The 23,563-nt window shown below is 36.8% G+C and overlaps 1 protein-coding gene across 14 annotated transcripts in view; it reads right to left on the reverse strand.

Annotated features, from left to right (window-relative positions):
• The window catches only part of CNKSR2 (connector enhancer of kinase suppressor of Ras 2), a 327,007-nt gene that overhangs the window by 90,230 nt on the left and 213,214 nt on the right, over positions 1 to 23,563 (reverse strand). For 9 of the 14 annotated variants that reach the window (XM_072615298.1, XM_072615297.1, XM_072615294.1 and 6 more), the window contains 2 exons: positions 23,416 to 23,505; positions 20,891 to 21,105 (listed from right to left, as the gene is read on the reverse strand). The exons of 1 other annotated variant lie outside the window; for it this stretch is intronic. In XM_072615298.1, the coding sequence (XP_072471399.1) occupies positions 20,891 to 21,105; positions 23,416 to 23,505 (305 nt within the window). The remainder of the gene's footprint in view (positions 1 to 20,890; positions 21,106 to 23,415; positions 23,506 to 23,563) is intronic. 4 more of the 14 variants (XM_072615299.1, XM_072615296.1, XM_072615295.1 and 1 more) reach the window with 1 other exon arrangement.

The raw sequence follows: 23,563 nt of genomic DNA on the forward strand, positions 1-23,563 counted from the left end.
TACTGGAAGTACTATTTTGGCAATATAATCTGGCTTCTTCCTCCTTTTCAGTTGTGAGCCTAGCTCACTTGTACATCATCAGTGCCTATTTAAGATGTATGTATGAACTGCATAGTATGTCTCTGGGAGGTAGGTAGGATGAATGGGATAGGTGCTTCCTGGGTCCCATGCTATATCCATAGGAAGAGCCATGGGCCATAGCGTCCAGATCCTCTGAAGGCCTGAGCTGTGACATAGTTTAGATCTGCCCTTGTACTCTGGGTCTAGTACTAAAGCTGAGGAGACCTAGTCCTGGTCTGTGGAGCAATTAGAATACATTGCTTAAAAAATTGGAGTGCTTGGAAGCTTGAACCTTTGTTTCTCACTCATTTTATTCTTTGCCCACAACAGCCCTGAGAGAAAGGTTTCAGCCACAGTGGGTATGGATGGGACAGGTGAGAGCCAGGCACCTCAATGTCTTCCTAGAGAGAATCAGTGGCACAAGGACCTCACTCAAAGCAGGGTCTGCTCATTCCCATTGGAGCCTATGGAAAACCTATTCTTGATATTTCTCCCATTGTGGATAATTAGAATTTTCTATTTTGAATTGTTATGGCTCTTACTAAGGAGGCTGAGGCTTGATCGAATCGGTACAACATCATTTGCAAATATCGGAAATAACTAGAAGACCTTAACATTGATGAGATTTCTCCTTCATTTGGATTCCCTAAGGGACATTTTTTCATGAAGCAGTGGTATTATTGAACATTTATGTCTATTATTGTAACTATCAAAGAATCTTTTATGGACTTAAAACATGCATAAATGCAAGAACAAGACATTTATTGTTTACTAAGCAGAAAATGCTGTAGTAGAAAATCAAGATAGTCCCTGCTTTCAAGGGCTTACATTCTAATGAGCACATAATTATGCAAAGTTTCAGCTAGAAATCAGATGGAAAGTTCCTAGGGTCCTTAAGGTAAAGTGATAGATGGAAAAAAAAAGTTGCTGGAGGAGAACTTTTAAAGCTAAAATTTGGGCTGCTCAGTTAAATGCTCTTTTGTTACTAACAAACAGAAAGTATTTCATTCAATTTATGACTATGAATATAAAGTCTGCCATACAATATGGTTTCTGAAAGTCTCGTTCACATCTTATAATTTCATCATGGATACCCCCAGTAAACGTATAGATCATTTTCCCAGATAATTCATAGCCAGGAGAAAGTCATCATATGGGTCAGTAGCTATTGATGTCTCATCTAGATTACTTATTCATTTTTCAAATTGCCATATTAATTTCTTTTCCAGTCATTTCTGGATACAAAGAAGAAACAGATGAGGAATTTTTGGAAATAGATCACATTCAGCGGGGGGACTTAAATTCTCTATGCATCTGCTAGAGTGAGCTCTCTGTTAAAAGTTGAGTAGTCAATAACTTCTTCACTTGTATTAATGATTACTTAATGTTTTAATAGGCAGAGTTTTGAAGATGATATTAAATTGGGAATGGGGATACTAGCACAGTGAATGCCAGAATCAGGATCCTTGGCAGGCTAGAGTATTGTATTGAATCTAATAAAATTTTCTGAACAGTTAAAAAATCATCTTATAGTAAGGAATAGGGGAAGACATGATTAAACAGCAATTTGTCTGAAAATAATGTGGGAGTGTTAGTAGACTAAAAACTCAGTATAAATAAGCAATGTAATGTGGCAAGCAAAAATGCTAATGTGATCTTAGGCTGAACCCAAGAAAGAGGAGGTGATGGTCCCTTTGTACCTTGTCCTGATCTGATAGTAGCAGGAGCACTGTCTTCAGCTTTGGGTACCATAGTTTAGGAAGGACTGTCAAGGAGAGCTAGAGAATGTCTAGGAGGTCAACCACACAAACCTCAAATTCATTGTATATGTATATCGGCTGAAGGAATTGGGAATGTTTAGCCAAGAGAAGAGAAGACTTGGCATATCAGCAGTTTTCAAGTATTTGAGCTATTGTGTGGAAAAGTATTAGATCTGTTCTATTTCATCCAAGAGGGTAGGACTGGAAAAATAAATAGGAGTTACAAAGAGGAAAATTTGAGTTCATCAGGAAAAAACTCAAAGAATTTTAACAAGTAAAGCTATTTAAAAGGCTGTTTTAAGAGGCAATGGGTTCTCCCATAATAGATATCTTCAATCACAGCCTGCATGGCTGCTTGTTTGGTATACCATAGGGAGTCTACCTTTCATGAGATAGGTGCTAAAGGCCTTTTACATTTTAAAAATTCTGTGATTCTCATTCTGAGATATTTCATGTTCTCCCCCCCCAAGTATCAAACAAATAGTTTCACTTTCAGCCTAGGTTTTTTCTTTGTGCACTTGGTTTGGTCCAGATGCTCTTTAGGACTTTGTCTTCTCTGGGGCTATTTCCACATCCACTTTCATGTGTGCACGCAGAGGTCCTATAGTCTAGATATGGTAATTCCACAACAGCGAAATGAGTTTTGTATGGAAATGCTGACATATGTGTTTCCTTTCCTCTGTCTCCTCTTTCTAATTTCATCTACAGGGGGCAGGGCCAAGATGGCAGAGTAAAAGCATGAACTTTCTTGAGCTCTCACTCAAACCTCTCCAAATACTTGTAAAAATGACTCTAAACAAATTCTGCAGAACCCACAAAATGATGGAGGGAAAAAAGTCTCCAGCCCAACACAGCCTAGAAGGTCAATAAGAAGGATGTATCACACTGGGCTGGGAGTGGGGCACAGTCCAGCATGGCATAGACAGGCTGAAGTAGGCCTTAGGGGACCAAACCACTGGTAGCTGTGGCAGTTCCCAGACTTTTCAGTCCACAAATGACAAAGACAGCATAGAAGATCAGTGGGAAAATTCTGTCAGACCTGACTTGGGGAGGGGCAAGGGTGGTCCCTAGCCCAGGGGCAGTGGAGGTGGTGCCTGCTGCAGAGGCAGAAGCAGCAGAAACAGCAGTGGCTGCTTTCAGAGCTTCTGGCTCACAGATGGTGTGGGAATCAATTGGCTGATCAGAGGGCTATTGCAGGATCTCATTGTTGGCACTGAGGCAGGATTCTCTAGCTTTGCCCTGCTTTGATCTAGGTTGCAGTCCTGGGTGGCAGTCCTGGGGCAAGGAGGAATGCTGTTGTGGTGGAGTCTGTGGTGCAGTAGAGAGGGAATCCCCCTCATGGTTCCAAGGCATAAAAGAGTGCTTGTAGGGACTCACAGACCAAGGCACAGGCCAGGAAAGGAGTAAACCTCACTCCTTTGATCACACCTCCTGGGAAGAACTGAAAATTTACAGCTCCCCTAGAAATAGATCTGAAAACAACTACACAAAACCTCTGAAGTTTGGGACAGTACACTGCCTGTCTCCAACTGGAAGCAGAGTTCTGGCTTGACAAAGAGTTAGAAAGTCAAATATTTGGTTGGGAAAATGAGCAGACAGCATAAAACAAAATCAAACTATGGAATCTTACTTTGGTGACAAAGAAAATCAAAACATACAAACAGAACATAATAAAAATCAATGCTCCTGCATCCAAAGCCTCCAAGAAAAATATGAATTGGTCTCAGGTCGTGGAAGAGCTCAAAAAGGATTTTGAAAATCAAGTAAGAGAGATGGAGGAAAAATTGGGAAGAAAAATGAGAGTGATGCAAGAAAATCATGAAAAACAAGTCAACAGCTTGTTAAAGAAGACCCCAAAATACTGAAGGAAGTAAGTTCATCTACAAATGCTCTTGGAAAGATCAGGCTTTGCTAAGTCTCACACAAAGTTTTCCAAAGGCTTGCTTTTCTCTCTACTCTTCTTCACAACTTTAGAAATTGACAAGTAATCTTAAATTTTGGGTTTTTTTTTTTGTTGTTGTTCAGTCATGTTTGACTCATAATGACCCCATTTGGGGTTTTCTTGGCAGATACTGGAATGGTTTGCAGTTTCCTTCTCCAGTTCACTTTACAGATGAGGAAAATTAGGTAAACAGGGTTAAGTAACTTGCCCAGGGTTACAAAACTAGTAAGGTTTGAATTCAGGAAGATATCTTCTTGACTTCAGACCCAGCACTCTACCCAGTGTACCACCTAGCTGCCTTGATCTTAGACTATAGTGGTCTATGATATCTTATGAATGAGTTTACAGTTTAAATTACTATTGGTCTTCTATGATATGTCTTTTTTTTTTTTTTCGTTGAGGAAATTTCTGAACTCTTTTAGCTTTTTATAGTGGGAATTCCTTTGTAGTTGCTAACACGCTTAAGAAATGACAACTCTGAGGTACCACTTCACTACTTCTTTCTTTTTTAGCCATCAAATTGACTAATATGATATAAAAGGAAAATAACAAATAATGCAGGGAATATGGGAAAATAGATACACTAATTTGGGTCAAACCAAAATAGGTACACAAATTGTTTTGGAGAGCAATTGGGAACTATGCCCCAAAATGTTATTAAACTATACATATCCTTTGACCCAGCAATAAAGAAAGCAGAAAAGGACTTATATATGCAAAAATATCTATAGCAGCTCTTTTTGTGGTGGCAAAGAATTGAAAACTGAGGTGATGCATATCAATTGAGGGATGGCTGAACAAGTTATAGTATATAAATGTGACAGAATACTATTGTGCTATAAGAAATGATAAGGAGTATGATATAAAAAATATATGAGAAGACTTTAATGAACTGATGCAGAATAAAGTGAGCAAACCCAGGAGAACAATTTATATGGTAGCAACAATATTATAAAGATAACTAATTTAGAAAGACTTAGTAACTCTGATGAACACAATGACCAATCACAATTCCAAGGAGTTATGACAAAACATGCTATTTACCTCCAAGGAGAGAGGGAGGGAGGGAAAGAGCGAGAGAGCGAGAGAGAGTGCTTATAAACTGAGAGCAAATTAAAGCATATTTTCTTCTACTTTCTTTCTTTAGAATCTGCCTAATGTGAAAATTTGTTTTGCTGTATATATATTAATGGGTTTATTTTATTTTGCTTTCTCAAAGAGTCAGGGAGGGGAGGAAGGAAATGAGAGAATTCAGAACTGAAAAATAAAATAAAGTTGAATTAAAAAAAGAAAAAATTCTGCAGGAAATAGTGGTAGTATAAGTCATTGGGAATCTCTAAAGCATTTAAAATGTATACTTGATATGTTAAAACCTTCCTCATAAAGAAAGTTACTCAATTTATCCCCCTGAATGTAACTATCCATAACATTGATTTTAACCTTATTACATTTTTTTCCCCTTGATATTTAGTCTAGCCCAAACTACTTTGGAACTGATTATCTGTCCAAGATTTCTCTACAAACTCTAACATCTGCGAACACTCATCAAAGCACCTGGAGGATTATGAGGCTCATATGTACAAGTCATCTGATTGTTTCAAAACAGAAGAAGCCCTTTCCCCGAATGTGAGTTGTTTCTTTGCCAGCTTAAACATTAATGCTTAAACATTACTGAATGTTCCATTTTCTAATGGGTTAAATCCTTTGAGTACATTTAAAGATATATTACTTTTTCCAACCCTGTTAATAATCTTGATCTTGAGATTGCTTTATTGCATTGTACAGTTCAAATTTAAATTCAAGATATGACCGGCAGAAGTTCATTAAATCTGTGTCAAAAGATATTTATGCAAATAATTACACCATGAACTCTGAATGAATGTGTCGAATTCATAATTCCATGGACCAAAATAGAATGTGTTAAAATAAAGGACCATTATGGAAGCATTGTTGGTAATCTTGACCATGGTAATGCATGCAATAGCATTCTGTTTGACTGGCGATAAAAAGATGCTTTTTCGGACCTTTGTCTGAAAAGACCATTTGTCTTCTCATATTTGTTCACAGATGTTCTGTTCAATTCTCTCATCCCTCCAGCGCCACCCTCATCCCACAACACTTTTTCTATGGGAAAGGCAAAAGAGGGAGAGGCTAATTTGGGTCATTCTTTTCCTAATTTTCTGGAAGTGTTTGTTTCAATTTTGGAAGAAATCGACAATTTCTTAGGTTTCATTTTGAAAGCTCTGCCCGTAATAGATTTTTCTCAAGTTGTAAGCAGCCAAAGTTTAAAGCAAAGTTTGCAACCAAATTACTCTCTCTTGTTGCCATGAAGCAACTTTTTTCTTGCTGTAATCTTCTATAAAATACTTAGATTCTTCATTGACTAAAAATGTATTACTTTATTGATAAGAAAAATTGCTAATCAGCTTTTTTATTTAAGCATGTGAGACACAGAAACCTCATTCCTCCTTCCAGTTTCTGAGCAGAAAGGAAATTTTCCGATTAAGTAGTCTAAAAGGAAGCATTGATCTAGATTCTATACTTTGGCATAATCAAAGAATACTAAATCTGAGCAAGTCACAGTGGTGATGGAGGAGAGGTGGGGTGTGTGTGTGTGTGTGTGTGTGTGTATGTGTGTGTGTGTGTATGTGTGTGTGTGTGTGTGTGTGTGTGTGTGAAGTGCAAAGTAGCTGGAGGAGAAAAATCTTAAATCAAAAGATATTTATTTTAGAGATTTGAAATATTATGGCACATAAAGATATGCTTTAATAGACGTGCCCTAATATATCACTTTAAATTGCTACGTCAGGGCTTCCCATTCTACATTCCATTGCCTCTGAATATCCTAGCACTGAAATAGGCACCATATGGTTCCACAACATTACACTGAGCCCCTGAGGAGACTGGGACATCCTGACATGTGTTTTGACAGTACATGTTAGATTATCTCTGAGCAATGGCAGGGCATTGTGTATCAAGCCTTCCAGGAACAGTGTGGTACGTGCTAACTGAAAGTCTGGAGGCAAATGTAACCTGAGCTTTCATTGACTATAAAGTGCTACCTGCCCATTCCAAGTAAGACTTTTTAAGGCTACAGACTGTAGTAAGTTAAGAAAGAAGCTGCTGCTGGAAGAGATCTAGAGAAAGTAAAGAAAAAAAAAAGATGACAGGGTCAATGCTTTATCTAAAGGAAACTGCTCATATCAGAGTTGTCAGGAAAATGGCTGAAAATACCCCTCCCTTCTCTGAAGAGAAGAAAGTTCTCCAATATTAGACAAAAATCTCAATTAATGGACTGAATGATGGCAGGAGAAAAGGTTGCTGATAATCAACAAAAATTCAAAAAGTAGCACACATAAATTTGTCTAACTTGGAGTAAAAAAAAAGAAAGTGAGGAAAAGCGAAAGGAGTGTTTCTGTGTTATGAATCTATCTATGTATGCTCTCCCCTTTGTCCCCCACAGGAAGCATGAGAGAAGCTATATAATGGGGATGTTTAAGAACAAGTGTCCAACACAACCTGAGAGATATCAAGAAGGCTAACAAGTTTGTATCAACCCAACTCCCACTGATGTGTTTCTGCAAATTTTGTTTTAATTAGCGAATGACATTGCTGTTCTAGTTCAAAGGCATTTACAATACTATTTAGTAATCATTTACCAAAACCTCACGAAAGAGGGGTCTTCATTATAGTATCTTACTTAGTATTGCAAATGTAAGGAAAACTCAGGGTCGAAGTACTAGAATTATAACCAAATTTTCTTTCAAACTTACACTAATATCAATTAAAATTCAATGCAACTTTAAAACCCCATGTCCATACTGATGAGGAAGTCAATGAACCAAAGATGAGTGCCTATTTAGCCACAGATAGATTAAACTAATGATTATTCTTGAGATAGATAACTCAGGAGATTTGGGTCTGAATTAGGATTTGCTACTTACTATGTGTGAGACACTTAGTGGCTTCTTACTTTACACTCCTAGACGCTAACTGTGTGACCCTGGGTAAGTCACTTTATTGTGCTCACCTCAGCTCTTCATTTGTAAAATAAGCTGTAGAAGGAAATGGTAAACCACTTCAGCATGTTTGCCAAGAAAATCCCAAATGGTGTCACAAAGAGTTGGATATGACTGAAACCACAAAGAGTAACTTGATATTCTTGTGGCCAGATAACTCAGGATGCTTGAGTTTGATCCCAGGCCTTGCCACTTACTATCTGTGACTGTGGCTTCTCCAGGTCTCAGTCTCCTTCTCTGTAAAATGAAGGGGTAGATGACTTCTGGATTTTTATCTAGACATAGACGTCCATGCTAACTATGAAGGCTTGTCAGGAAAGGCAATCTGAGTGTTTATTGATGAAAAGGTGCTGAATGCCCCTTCTAAGTGTGAACTTTAAAAGCAACTATAAAGTATAAACTTTTCCAGTCCTCAATCTAGGATCCTCTGATTCCTCCACCGCTCGAATTTCTTGCACCTTTGTTGTTGTGTGTTATGAAATTTTTCACTGGATTTATTGTTGATTGTATCATTTTTCTCACTTTTATCAAGATAAACCTTCCTGGAATGAGAAAGTCCAGTATTTTAATTCTATCACCATCAGTTCTATGGGGAAAATGTCATCTCTTATAGTACTACATTCAAACTCTCATTCGGAAAATAACACACAAAGTCACATATCATGTTCCACGTTAAAGGCACAGTCGTTTTCAGATGCCCTATGAGTATGCAAACTTAAAATGGTCAGAGCTTACAAATGAGAGGAATGACTTGAAGGGTTTCAAGGTGACAGAATCTACCTTTTTCATAGCAGACATTTTTGATTCTCAGAGATTCCAAATGCTTGACCTTCAATACATGAAAAGTCAGAGTAGGGTCCACTTACTTTTTTGACTGTTAGAGAGGGCTAGATTGGAAAAGAATTGGAAACCATATTTCCCAGCTAGAGGCCTCCTAGAGGATCAAAATCAACACATATTTATGAATCACTTATTATGTATGTATGTATCAGAGATAGCAAGCTAGAGGGAACCTGAGGGACCATTTAGTTCAAATTCGTTTTACAGGTGAGAAAACTGAAACTCAGAGAGTTTAAGACCCCATTGTCACATAGCTATTAAATGCCAGAGGTAGGATTTAAACTGAGCTCTTCCCGACCCTAAGCTTAGCACTCCATCTAGTATACCATATTGTCTTTTGTCTGCCAGCTACTGGGGATTCAAAGAGAAAAAAAAGAATAAGTTAAACATGTGAGGAGCAAATCAAAAATATTCCAACTAACCCACTAATGTAGACTAGTCAACATATTGCTAAGAATGTTACCAAGTAGGACAAAACAGAAGTTGTTGCATGCAATAATGACTTAAAGAGTCTTAATTTTATATTTTTACAGCATGTCCCAAAAGTCTTACTGTAGTATTTGCTTTAATAGCTTAAAATTGTACTAAGACTTAGGGGACATTCTATGCACATGCTCCTCAGGGGAATGTCATTTTATTAAACTGTATGATTCATTGATATGTTTCACTTCCAATCATTTTAACAGTTTTATTTTTGAAAGAACTTGACATTATCATTCATTTTTTTGCTCCTTTTATTTCTTTAAATTGATTGTCCTGGGAAAGAATACATATCCCATAATCAGGAAACACTTCAGCTGTGACTCAGGACGGTGAGTTCCAAGAATCCTGGCTTTCACTGAAACACCCTAATGGGTAAAAAGATTATTCATGCCCAGTGGAGCTTTGAAAAGTGACCCTTTACTATAGAATCATATCCTGTGGGATGGCACCTTCAGTGATAATTTCCTATATTTGAGGCTTAGTCAGAGTCCTTGACCAGGAGAATACGCAATAGGGAAATTTTCCAAAGAGATAAAACTGAACACACACACACACACACACACACACACACACACACACAGAGGAGAGAGAGTGAGAGGGAGTACTTTTCACTTTCCCCTCTCTTTCATTTAGATCTGATACTCTGTGTTCCCTCACAGAATGCAAGATTCATCAAAGACTCCTCTGCTTTTTCTTTTGATGACCTGTGCCAGATATAGGTTAGCAACTTAATAAGTACTTGCTGACTGATTGACAGCATCTAACATTTCTTTCCTTTGGGGGTATACATTGAAGATAGTTTATGCTGCAACAAGAACAAGAGAATATTCTATGGTCGGGGCTAAAGTCACCTTATAATAATGTTGAGAAGTTATTTGGCATTTTTATTACTCCCTTCCCCCAGCTTCATTAATTTTTAAAGCAACTATGAAGCATTGTTCGAATATGCAAATGGGAAAATTGGAATAGAAGCAGAAAGAAATTTATACAAGGTCACTGATAAAAAGATCTCAGAACGGCTAGCTTCTTGTTATTCAGAAAAATGTCATTTTAGTCTGTTGTTATTCGGTTGTTTTCAGTCATGTCCAACTCTTTCTGACCCCGTTTGGGGGTTTTCTTGGCAGAGATACAGAAGTGGTTTGCTGTTTCCTTCTGCAATTCATTTTACACATGAGGAAATGGAGGGAAACAGGCTCACACAGCTAGTAAGTGTTCGAGGCTTGATTTGAACTCAGGAAGATGAATCTTCCTGACTTCAGGGCCCGTGCTCTTTGTACTATGCCACCTAGCTTCCTCTCATTTTAGTATATTCCTCATTAAGAAAGATGTTTAATTTTAAATATCTTTTGCATTTATAAAGTCTAATATAGTGGGTTTCTATGCAGCGTGCTACTGATGGACCTTAAAAATACTCTGGATCAAATAGCCTATGGATTCTTCACATGCATAGAGGAAGGGCTGATGGCATGAGAAATGGGATGAAAGAGCAGGTAAAGAGCCAGTGCTTGGGACAGGTTTTATAATACTAACAAATGGCAGAGGGCAGCTAGGTGGTACAGGTGCCAGGCCTGGAGTCAGAAACACTTATCCTCCTGAGTTTAAATCCAGCTTCAGGAACTTACCAGCTGTGTGACCCTGGTCAAGTCACTAACTCTGTTTGTCTCAGTTTCCTCATCTGTAAAATAAACTGGAGAAGAAAATGGCAAACTACTCTAGTATCTTCATCAAGAAAACCTCAAATGGGGTCACAAAGAATGAGACACGATGGAAAAATGAATGACTAACAACAGCAGATGTCAGAGAGGAAACAGAACTACTCCCCTCTTGAATTCTCTTTCTCTACCATGGAGGATTGTGTACAAACTTGAAATAACAAACCAACAACTGGAGGACTGTAGCTAATATAATTGGGTTGACCTGGTAAGAAAACACCTCACTGTATTATATGAGATCAAGTCCAAATCAATCAATCAAGAACCATTAAATTAAGCAACTACTAAATGCCAATCACTCTTCTAGGCACTAAGGTTACAGTTATAACAAATGAAACAATCCTTCTTCAAGGAGGTTATACAGATTAATTCTACCAATAGCTATTTTTTCCAGCATGGTCCAGAAATGAGCAAATTTTCTGTGCAAAGTGAGTGAGAAATGCTTGAAGTCTTCCATCCTCTGCTCACTTTCTATTTTCATAGTAAATTTCTGTTAGTTACTTTGACACTGACACAATGTGCTTGTCTGGCAAATTATATTACTCATGAGCCAAAATTAAACTCTAATTATAATTAGAGGCAAAACTCATTCTAAGTGTCAACTATGCTGACATTAGCAGGACATTTCTTATCTTTAGGCAAGGCATCCTCTTTTATATCAGATATATTTTGAAAATATTTTCCAGAAGTTCTTGTTAAAAAAAAAATCTTCACAAAGTAGACCAGATGACCTAAAATTATATTGAATGCACCAGAAATGAAACACCGTTCAACTCTCATATTTGAATGCCAACAGGATGATTCCAAGCAACGAAGACGGGACCAAGCGCCATATGTCAGATTGGTACAAAAGGAACATTTCAGGTTTCTAGACACCTACTCCAAATCTGTGTTGCCGCTTTTTAGGTTCTAAAAGTAGAGTATTCATGGCTTACATGCTTTCTTTAGAATCATACTTAAATGTTAGTTGTTCTGGCCTTCTAAGAGGAAGGTGTAAAATTAATGTTTATTTTATTTGTGAATTCACTTTACAAGTTTTAATCTGGACAAATGGAATGCTTTAGTGTTTCCAAAGTGCTTCCCCCACAGCTCCCCTTAGAGGTAGGTCACATTAGCCTTATTATTCCCACTTGGCTAATGAATAAACTGAGTCTAAAAGCAATTAAATGATTTTCCATGGTTACTCAGTTATTAATAATAATATCATTTATATATAGAAAAACAAATTGGTAAAGTTCTTTAATATGGCTTTTTATTTGATTCTCACAACAACTCTGTGAGTTGGATGCAATTCTTACCTATATCTTCCAGATGAAAAAACTGAGGGTAAAATAATTAAGTGACTCACTTAATAGTTGTATATGTTCTAAATGTCTGAGCCAGGTTTTGAACTTAGACCTTTCTGGCTCCATGTCTAACACTCTGTCTAATACACTGCCTAGCTGGCTTAGTAAATAGAGCCACAATTAGAATTCATATTTCTTTATACTAAGTCTTCTGTCTCTGTCTCTGTTTCTGTGCCTTTGTCTCTGGCTGCCTTTTTCTGCCTATGTGCTCTCTGTCTCTGTCTCTCTGTCTCTCTCTGTCTCTGTCTCTCTGTCTCTGTCTCTCTATCTCTCTCTGTCTCTGTCTCTCTGTCTCTCTCTGTCTCTGTCTCTCTGTCTCTCTGTCTCTCTCTCTGTCTCTCTGTCTCTATCTCTGTCTCTGTCTCTGTCTCTCTCTCTCTCTCTCTCTCTCTCTCTCTCTCTCTCTCTCTCTGTCTCTCTCTCTCTCTCTCTCTCTCTCTCCTCTTCCCCGACTTCCCTGTGGTCTTACATATTGATGATGAGTTTAAAATAAGCATCTGATCATTTGAGATCATTTTTTCTCAGAAATACCAAGTTCTAGAGACTCACTAGCCTCAGCTTTCCTAGTAGCTTCATTTACAATCATGTACTACCATGACCAGCTCTTGCTTTCTAAATACTACCACAGTTATTTATGTCAGTCTTATACAAAAATATCTTAAATTTTTGAAACTGAGTTAAGTGATTTTTTCTGTGCAATTCCTAAAATTTTCTTTTATTTTTACCATAATATATACATATTGTAAATGTATGTATGTAGATGTCACTAATTTCTCTATCAATTTACTTTACAATTCTTTCCGTAAAATTCTCAATCATCTTTATTAAGAAATAAGCATTTAAAGGAAAGTAACAGTGAAACTCTGAGAGAGATGACTTATTCAAACTTTAATAGGAAAAGAGATACATTTAATTCTACATGAACACTTTGAGCTTTTAGCTTTTAGCTAAAAGGATCTGGGAAGGTTTTGTGGAGGAGGTGGCAGCTAGACTGGGACTTGAAGGGAAAGAAGATTTTCATTAGCTAGAGCCATAAAGGAAATGAGCTGCATGGATCAGGCATGATTATTTATGTGAGGAGGCAGAAGAAGATGAGAAAAATGAGGAATATAAATGGTACAGTTTCTTGGAGGGGACCAGAAGCTCTGAATATGAAAGATGAATAAAGCATAGGGTCTAATACAAAGATCTCCTATTTTCAGTGAAATTCCGTTGCTGAAAGCAAAAGTTTGAGGCAAATGGATTGAAGGAGCAAAAATGAATTTCTGCAAAGTCTAATAGGCTTAAGCAACCATACAAAGCGTGGGTGTGTGTTAATGCTTTCATTTTTTTGTGCCTCAAAGGTCCAGGATAATTTTAACTCTATCGTTTTATATATCCCTCCTCCCCCAACTGATCTTTCAGAACACCTGTTCATTCTTTAGTTCAGTAGCGATGCCATGTGTTTGCCTTAGCTTAATAAAAATATTAACACTCCTGTTGGTATTCTCTCTGTGCCAGTAAAAGAAGGGTGGAAACTGGATAGAAATCGAGTCAGTTGAAGAAAGTTTAAGAACAAACATTTCTTAAAGAGTCAAGATAAATCTACCTTTTAAGCATTTGGAGCCTCAATGATTATAGCAACAATACATTTTCCCCTATTGCTCCCATTTTTATAACTTTAGAATGGTGATAGGACTCATCTTTTAGCTGGGTGGCACAGTGGGTAGAGTGTTGGGTCTGGAGTCAGGAGGACTCCTCTTCCTGAGCTCAAATCTGGCCTCAGACATACTAGCTGTGTGGTCCTGGGCGAGTCACTTAACCTTGTTTCCCTCATTTTCCTCATTTGTAATGTGAGCTGAAGAAGGAAATGGAAAACCATTCCAATATCTTTGCCAAGAAAAACATAAATGGCATCACAGAGAGTTGGATGCAACCAAAAACAACTGAACAATGTATCATTTAAAACATCTATCTATCTATCTATCTATCTATCTATCTATCATCTATCTATCTATCTATCTATCTATCTATCTATCTATCTATCTATCTATCTATCTATCTATCTATTCATGTGTCTGTAATCCTACAGCAATATTCTCTTGATCATTCTACCCAACTGGGCTACCATGTCTCTGTTACTCTCACCGCCAGACTTCTTGAAAAGACTTAACTGCTTCTGATGCCTTCTAGTCTCACCACTTACCCTGTCCTAAATGTAGTCTTTCTCCTCAACAACCCAGAAAATACTCTCAGAGGTCTGAGATGACTTCTTAACAAATCCAAAGATCTTTTTTTCACTTCAATTCTCACTGTCTTTGAACTCTAGATAGTACTTGGCAAGGTTGATCATCCTCTCACATATCTCCTTCTTTTGGTTAAGAGACAATATATTCTCCTGGTTCTCTTGCATCTTTAGTGATTTCTCTGTCTCCTTAACTAGCTTTCTGTTTTCCTTTTCTGTTGTTGAAATATATTTGATACATTTATTTTAAGAATGTCATGTAGTCTACAGTAGCTATTGAGGGAGATTGCTTTATTGTTGTTTTATTTTTATGTTACAGTGATTTCTTAATATACCACCATATATGTTGAATCTTTTCTTATAATACAGAAGAGTAAAGCAAAATTAACAAATGTAACAAACATGTCTAATAGCATATGCTATGTACTGCACCAATAGAACCTTTCTCTCTCCACCCCATTGAGAAAAGGTATTATGTTTCATTAAATATTCTCAATGACAAAAACCAGCCTTTGCAAAAATAAATAAATGAATGAATTTAACTACCTTTTAGTACTGTTTTCAATTATTTTGCCATCATTGAATACATATGTAGATATGCTTTTTGTGTTTACACATATATGTGATATACTTGTAACATATATATGCACATATATGTCTATGTATATTCAGACATACATATGAGTACATGCACACACATAAATGTATTTATTCTTTCCTTATTTTTGCTCTCTATTAGATTTTACAAGTCTTCTTATGTTTCTCTGAATTATTTATAAATACCAGTACTTAAAATAAAATACTATTTCATTACATTCACATAATACAGGTCTTCATCATTCTATTTCCCATTTTTTTAAGTGTTACAGAAAGTGCTGTGATGTCTATGTCAAAAATTTTTGCCTCATATCCAATAGTTTCTCTTATTCTAACTGAATTGACCTGAAACACTTTAGAGCAGGAATTCTTTAAAAACATGGTGGGGGGAGTCATGTGTATGTGTATGAATAAGGTAGCCTATTTTTCTTCCAATCCCTTAATAGAATCCCTCCCCTAACCTGAGCCAAGTTGTAGTCTGTGATCCGGGTCTCATCTCTCTGTCCTCTTTATTCACCTTCATGACTTCAACGAAATTTCTGTCTCGAACCCAACCATTCCAACGTGTATATATTACAGACCTGTGCTTGGTTCAGAGACAAAAATTAAATATTTCTACCCTCAAGTGCATATATATTGTACTGGAAGGATATAACATATAATCAGATAAGTATATACATGATAATTTGAGGAGAGAGAAAGAGCTAACAAATAGTGAGGTTAGGAAAAGCTTTCCATAAGAGGTTACACATCAGATGCTACTTAAACAAAGTGGGCTTTCTAATAGGCATAGGTGAGGAGGAAGTGAGTTCCAGGCCAGCCTGCGAAAAGTGTGGCAGTGGGAAAAGGAATTACAGAATAGCAAGCAGATGAGTTTGTTCAGAATATAGGCTGACAGTGCTTCACTCTCTTTGGTCTTGTACCTCAAACTGCCTATAACATATGTCTACTGATATATTGTCCCATTGCTTCACACTGAACATATCTAAACCTGAGCTTATTCTCTTTTACCTTTAAATCTGCTATTTTTTCTGACTTTACCATTCTTAATCATCTAGCCTTCCACATCTGAAACTTTGCTCTTTTCATTCTTGTCTCTTACTTCTTTCTTGCCTCTCAAATGCTAACTTACTAAGTCCTATAGACGTTAACTCTGCCAGTCTACTGTATTCCTCTCTCCTCTTCTATTTCTACTGCTGTCTCACCTATATATCTTCCTAGATTATTTTGATAGTCTCCCAACATGTTTTCCCATCTTTAATTTCTCCCCCCTCCATCTGTCCTTCATTCTCAGAGTAGAATTCACTTTGTTCAGAAACAGTAATTTCAATATTCTGTTCAGAAATATGCAGTGGCTCCCTACTGATGACTCTCTTGCTTGACTTTCAGTCTTAGACATTCTGGTATTGCTTAATATTTTCAGCTTTATTTGGAAGTGCTATACTTCACCCCCAAGAACACCAACAATACATTTGCCCTATGCCTGAACTAGTCTCCCTCTCCCTTTTTACCCATTAAATTCCTCCCTATCTCTTCCAATGAAATTTAAATTCCACATCCTCCACAAAGCTCTGGTTCTTTTTCCTCACTTGTCTTCCCCACCTTGGACTTCACATGGCATTTTGTTTTGGAGTTTTCTAATTCGTTTGTTGCATTTCCCAATGCAGTTGTTCAGTTAACTCCATTTAGAAAAGGGATTAAAATCAATTAACCAATTAATTAATCAACTAGAATTTAATAAAGGCCTGCTACATGCCAGGTACTGTGGTACTCAGGGTATAAAGACAAATGTTTTAAAAAGCTGCTGTTGTCAAGGAGCTTGTGGTCAAGCTAAGAGAGAAAGGCTGAACCAAATAGGTATATAAAATAATTATAGAAGGAAGGGGCTAGCACCTGGAAGGGGCATCAGAAAAGAGCCCAAGGTAGAAGATGGTATTTGAACTGAAGCTTGAAAGAAACTAGGGTTTCTAAGAGTAAGGAGGGAACACATTTGAGGCATGGAAGACAGTCAGCTTTAAGGCACAGAGATTGGGGATGGAGTGCCACATAAAAGGCAAGTAATATCAGTTTGGATATGTATTTGAAAGGGAAAAAGCAGGAAAGGAAGCCTACTAGAAAGACAGTTGAGCTTAGGTGATGAAGGACTTAACATGCCAGCTTGAGGAGTTTACATAAAAATAAAATCTATCGGCATCTAGGTGGTGCAGTGGATAAAGCACTGTCCCTCGAGTCAGGAAGAATTAAGTTCAAGTATGGGCAAGTTACTTAACCCTGTTTGCCTGTTTCCTCATCTGGGCTGGAGAAGGAAACGGAAAACCAAAACCCAAATAGGATCAGAGAGTCAGATGCTGACTAAACAACAACCAAATGGTAACTGGGAAAATAAAGTATATGATTTTTCATTGTTACAATGGAAGTCAAATTTTGGTTGTCCCATCTTGGTCCTGCATACTTTAACAATAAAATTAGCAGACAGATCGATTGCAGAATATTTTTTCCTTAAAATAGTCTTTAAAATTTTTTTCTGAACTATTAAGTTTAGTAAAGGAAAAACATTCTAAAGACGAGGTAGAAAGCAATCAAAATAATGTCACAGATTTTCTTAAGTGCTGCCTTATGCCTGGAATTCTACCCTTCTTTTCCTAAAAGTAGATAATCTAACTGATTTTACATGTGCAATCTTTTCAGGTCCTCCAGTTTCTGTATTAGGAATTGCATTATACTAGACGCTGCAAGGTTTGTAGTAGCTAAGTGGCCCTTTTGGTTAATGTTAATCACAGGTGTGATTCTGGAGTTCTATTGGCTTCATATCTAAAAACTAATTACTAATAAAGAATAATAATTACCATCAGATTTTTTAGTACCCCATATGACCTTGAGCAAAATGCTTCGGATCTCCGAGCCTTACTTACCTCATTTACAAAATGAGAGGGAGGGATACATGGTCTTTGCTAGATTTTTTTTTCCACCTCTGACATTTTATGAGTTTATAAGTGAATAGCGAAGCATTACATAGACTATAGTGATACTTTTAACTATCATTAAGACACAAATTAAGACATACTTTGATTTCCTGGTTAGAATGTTATACTTGAAAGAACTCTTAATGCTTTAAGTTGTTCTTAGGCAAGCAGAGAGAGGTTTTAAGATAGGACAGAGAAATTTACCCACAATCTTAACAACTGGAAAACTCAAATATCTGGTTATATATAGGTACACACACACACACACACACACACGCACACACACGCACACACGCACACACACACGCACGCACACATGCACACACGCACACACACGCACACACACACACACGCACACTCACACATCAAAGACACATTTGTATTCCTCTTTTATGAGAATGACATTCAGAATAGATGAGCTTTTATTAACAATTTGCCCAAAAAGGGAACTTTCAGGGTGAATGTTAATATGCTCTTCTTAGGGCATATTCTGTCTCAAATCCTATTTCGAAAGTGCTCTATCCTACAACAATGACACTAATTACATTATGCTTGATGGTTTGAGTATTAAGGGAGTTTTATTGCATTTATTTGAAAACCAGTATAGCAGAGGTATTGTGGGATCCCAGACTAATGGACTGGAATCCACCATTAGAGTTCAAAGTCTTATCTAGCCAACCTACAAGATGGTTCCTGCCACCATACCCTCCTCCCTTTCCTGGTTTTTACTCTCCTTCTTGAAGGATTTCACTGTCAGCCCTGCTCTCTCATCCCTCCAGCAATAAGATCACAAGACTTTGGAGAAATGAAAAGTATCCTCTCCTCACATATCAGTTGGAGATGGGATTCCTAATGCATGGTATATGCATGGTATCGTTGAGAAAACAATTCAATTAACTAGAATATTTAATTAACTAGAACAACTTACTCCCCAGTCATTCTAGATAAACTGAAATTTATGGTGGCTGTCAAAAATGTAATAAAATTGTGTTTATAATTAGGAGGGAAAACCAGAAACATTCTAACATGACCAAATGATGAAATAAATTTGGAGTTTTCTTTTTTAGGGCTGCATTTGACTTCAAAGCTTATTTTAGAAAAGAAAAATTGGTTTCAGTGTAGAATATTCAGAACGGAATGTAATTTGTAAACACATTTAGATTCCTGAAATTGCTATGTTAATAAACTTATTGAAACCCATTATAAACCAATCAACCTCAACACGGATAAATCTCCCTCTACAGGAATCATTTGCTCTAATTTTTCTGATTACTGCACATGCTGCTTATGTATTTTCCCTTACTGCTCAAAGGTTTTGCTATTTAGATGTTATATCCCAGCTGAAAAGTGCTGGCAAGTGCAAAAATCGCTGGTTGAGCAGATGTATTGAGTATGAGCTGATGTACAATTGGAGTGTGGCTGGCAAAGGAAATAAATGTTTTATAGTCTCTTAGACTTTATTAATTGAAGTGTATTATCAACAATGCTATCAACTCTATAAGACCTCTCAGTAATGGTGAAGAATCAAACAGTGTAGCCACTAAGACAGCTTTCAGACAAACATGTTGTTTCCACAAATGAACAGATAGTTTGCTCCATAAGGGCATGATAGAAACTCGTCTGTTCCAAGCACACTTTATTACAGCAGTAACCACAATTAGGTCGCAACAGTACTCCCACACCAAATCTCACATATTATGTTCCGAGGGCCACAACGCGCTACTTATTTATTTTTTTAAGTTTATTTAGCTAATCAGCTGATTTGTTCTAGCTTTTCCTAGATGTTTTTGTTTGCTTCTTTGTGTATTTTTCCCCATAAATGGAACAATGAAGTTGAGTCCATTTCTGTCCTCTAAATACCGCAGTTCACTGCAAAATTCTGTATAATAACTAGGCTCTCTTTGAATGCAGAAAGCAATTAGATGCTTTAAAAAATGAAAGAATTCCGGGTTTCATTAACCTATGATTAAGTCTGTTTAACTACAGCCCAACATTTTTGTACTTCAACAGAGCATAGAAAACTTCACTGTTTGTCTTTGATGATGGTCTAAGAGTTTCAACTTTTAAATTATCTGTCTGGAGCAAATCCCAGTGGGGGAGAGGATATTTGTCATTTCCCAAGCATTTTATTCTTTTCATTTTCATTGCTGAGGATTATCAATTTGTGTGTGCACACTCCCATTATCTTAACAGATTCCTCTCTTTTCAAAATTATAAGCTTAATTTAGTTTTACTTTAGAGCAAAAAAAAATATATCTTGAGGATGCACAGTCAGAATGAGCAAAGATTAAATAAAATATAGACATTATCATTTTTACAGACCTTTAAAAATCTTACTGTTTTTCCATCAGCACATTCCTTCATATAAAGCAGCGATTTACATATACGTAACATATATATATACGTATATATACATATGCACATATATGTGTTGGACATATTAAAACAAATATATACATATATACATATAATTATCCTTTTTTTGCCCTTATGAAGTTATTTCAATACAAATAAGAGAGAACCTGAATGGATATACAATCTTGATGACATAGAAATAATTGCTAGCATTTATATAGCCCTTTAAGTGTTGTAAAGTACTTTATAGATATTATCTCATTTCATCTTCACATTGACCCTGAAGAGTAAGTGCTATTATCATCCTAATTTTAAAGATGAGGAAACTGAGTCAAGTAGTGGTTAAGTGACTGCTCAGGGTCACAGAATTAATAGGTTTCTGTTGGCAGATTTGAATTTATCTTCTGGACTTCAGAGATTGTGTTCTGCTCATAAGCCACTGATTTGACTCAATCACCTAAAATGGAGACAAAATGCAATAAAAATGATCCACAATCTACCACTCACCTCCACCTCTACCAGCAGCAAACGTCACCTACAAATCTTGTAATATAGGCGGTAACAGCAAACCTTTGAAAATTTTACTCACGTGATATAAGGTGGCCTCGGGCACAGGTGTGCCCATGACGTCCTGTCTTAATGCTTCCATCTGTAAACTAGGTAGCAAGGAATAGTGAGTTGGACTATTACTCTTATCTCCTTTCTTTTTTGACTTCTTCCCAGTATCTTTCTTGCTGTTTCTCTGGTACATGTACTCTTCTTGAGCAATTTTTTCATTGCTCATATACCGAAGTAGGGAATTTTCTAAACAAAGAGAGAGAAAGGCATCACTTAGAATAAATAGCAATGACTGGTTTCCAGAGCTACAGTTCTCTTTTGCTGATCATGCTAAAGGTTTTACTCATGGAACTTTAACGTAATTCATAATTTTGAAAAGCATGTTCTGGTTAATAAAATAACACATGACCCTCAGTGAACTGGGATCGTGGAACAAGAGGAATCAGGCAGTACATGGCATACTACTAGCTTCCTTGAAAAGATTGGAATTCATATTGCTGACTTTTGAATCTACTTTTGAGAAAATCATACTTAACAATACTGCTCTAGAGGTGACATGTGATAAACATTTTTTTCTCTTTCCTTTCCCCCAAACTTATTGCAAATGTAATAGTGTTAGGTAACTAAAATTTCTGTCAAGATCTATCTAGGAAGGTCCCCCGTGCACTGAGTGGACCCCTCATGGACAATTAAAGGAAGATATTGACAAAAGTCACACAGGATTGGAGAAGGCATGTATAGGATGTGATCCACATTGCTGGAGGGAGTACCTATATCGATGAGATCACAGATCCAGTGAGGTATCCATCAGAGTTTGGAAACAGTTGAAGCTTACAAAACTGAATAGATGAACCATTTCAATACTATTTTATTGTGTGTGCCAATAATATCAAAATGGAAATCTCTATAAAATCAGGTCCAAAAGTGCCAATGAAAAAGATGTCCATTATGATCAGTCTATGATATATGCAGTCATGAAATGAATGCTTTTAAAGTTAGTATTAACAACAGAAAAACTCAAACATCTTGCAAATTATGTAATGTCATATTTTAGTGATTTAAGTTCTTTAAGATGCATTTTTCTCCTTAGTCTACAGTGAATTTTCTTTTAGATGCCTCATCCACAGCCTTATGACTTTTGGAAAGTAGTTGCACAGGTTTGTAGCAAAGTTTAAAAAATTATGAGGCTGCCTCAACTTCTGTTGGGCCCACCAAATCTCCAACGGCTCAAATTCTCATTACCAGTGCCATCAATATCAGTTATATCGACCTCTATCCATTGCTCTTTTGAACTTTAGATTAGAACAAAATTATTTTCCTATAGCAAATAAAACAGCATTATCCTGTTCTACCTACATTCAGTCTCTGCTTAGGAATATATTTCTAACACCAAACAGAATGGGGGGAAAAGTCTTGTGATATTTTAGGTCATTAACATCACAGTTGAGTCTGACATGACATATATGCATGATAATCACTATTTAAAACAACTGTGTGTGTAATTATTTTTTTCTCTTACGGCCCCTCACTGATTTATTCTGAGCACATAAGCAAATATTAGCTTTTGTGCTTATTACATCAAAGAGTCTCCCCATAGAGCCCTCATTATGGTCCGTAGGTGAGTATATTCTCGAAGGTGCAAAAGCCTTGGCATTTACAGAAGCTCTGAGTATTGACTGTATTATGGATTCTGAGTCCAGTATCTGAGAACAAGTCTGGCTACATACAGAGAGACTCAATATCAGAAGGTTGACCATTAGGTGATTCATTTTTTTTTTCAGTCTTTGCAACTCAAAAAAGCCATCTGTTAAGGTGTATAGGGATTTTTAGATCCATTGATAATATATATATCTATATATAATATTATATATATATAATAATATCCGTTGATAGAGGGATCACATCTAGCAGTCATATCATGGCTCTTTGAAATATGAAAAAGTAACAGTTCTGGAACAGAACTAGACTGTGTCCAATGCAGATTGATTATGACCTGGCTGCATGCACTTGTCCTGATAAATTTTCATCATTTTTCCAAATATTCATCTTCAAAATAACAATCAAGTTTTCATTTTTCACAATATTCATGTCTCTTTTAAATAAATCCACATGCCTTACATAGGATTCTTTAGAAGTTCATAATTTAAAAGTATCAGTCGAAGACTTGCATTGATGCTTCAGTTAAAATAATAAAGCACAATGTTCTGTTAAGTACAGGGATAATGATAGTGTCTATACCTGTGATTTCATGAGGAAGCTTTCTATCAATGCAGGTTAGCATCTCTGCAACTTATTGTCTAAGAGAGATCTAAAACACCGAAGTGACTTGCCCAGGGTCACACAACTAGTATGAAGCAGGACCTGAACCCAGGTCTTCCTGACTTCGAGGCCAGCTCTCTACCTACAATGCCATACTGCCTTTCTTATGTTAATCACTGAAAGAACATGATTTGGAAAACACTAATCTTCAACTCTAAGAGCCTACTTTAAAGAACCTCTAAATTTACTTACAGTTCAAACAACACAGAGCCTACCCTGAGGTTCTAGGACACTTACCTCTTCTACTATCTCTCTTCATCTTACTGGGATCTTCATACTCCCCCACCCAATTATACTCCACTGGCATAGATATAGGGCGTAGCTTGCCTAGACACAGAGAACAAAATTCATATCACATCTTTTTTCCCCTCTGTTTGGTCATATT

Source organism: Notamacropus eugenii, chromosome 5 (assembly GCF_028372415.1).
Source record: "Notamacropus eugenii isolate mMacEug1 chromosome 5, mMacEug1.pri_v2, whole genome shotgun sequence".
NCBI lineage: Eukaryota > Metazoa > Chordata > Mammalia > Diprotodontia > Macropodidae > Notamacropus > Notamacropus eugenii.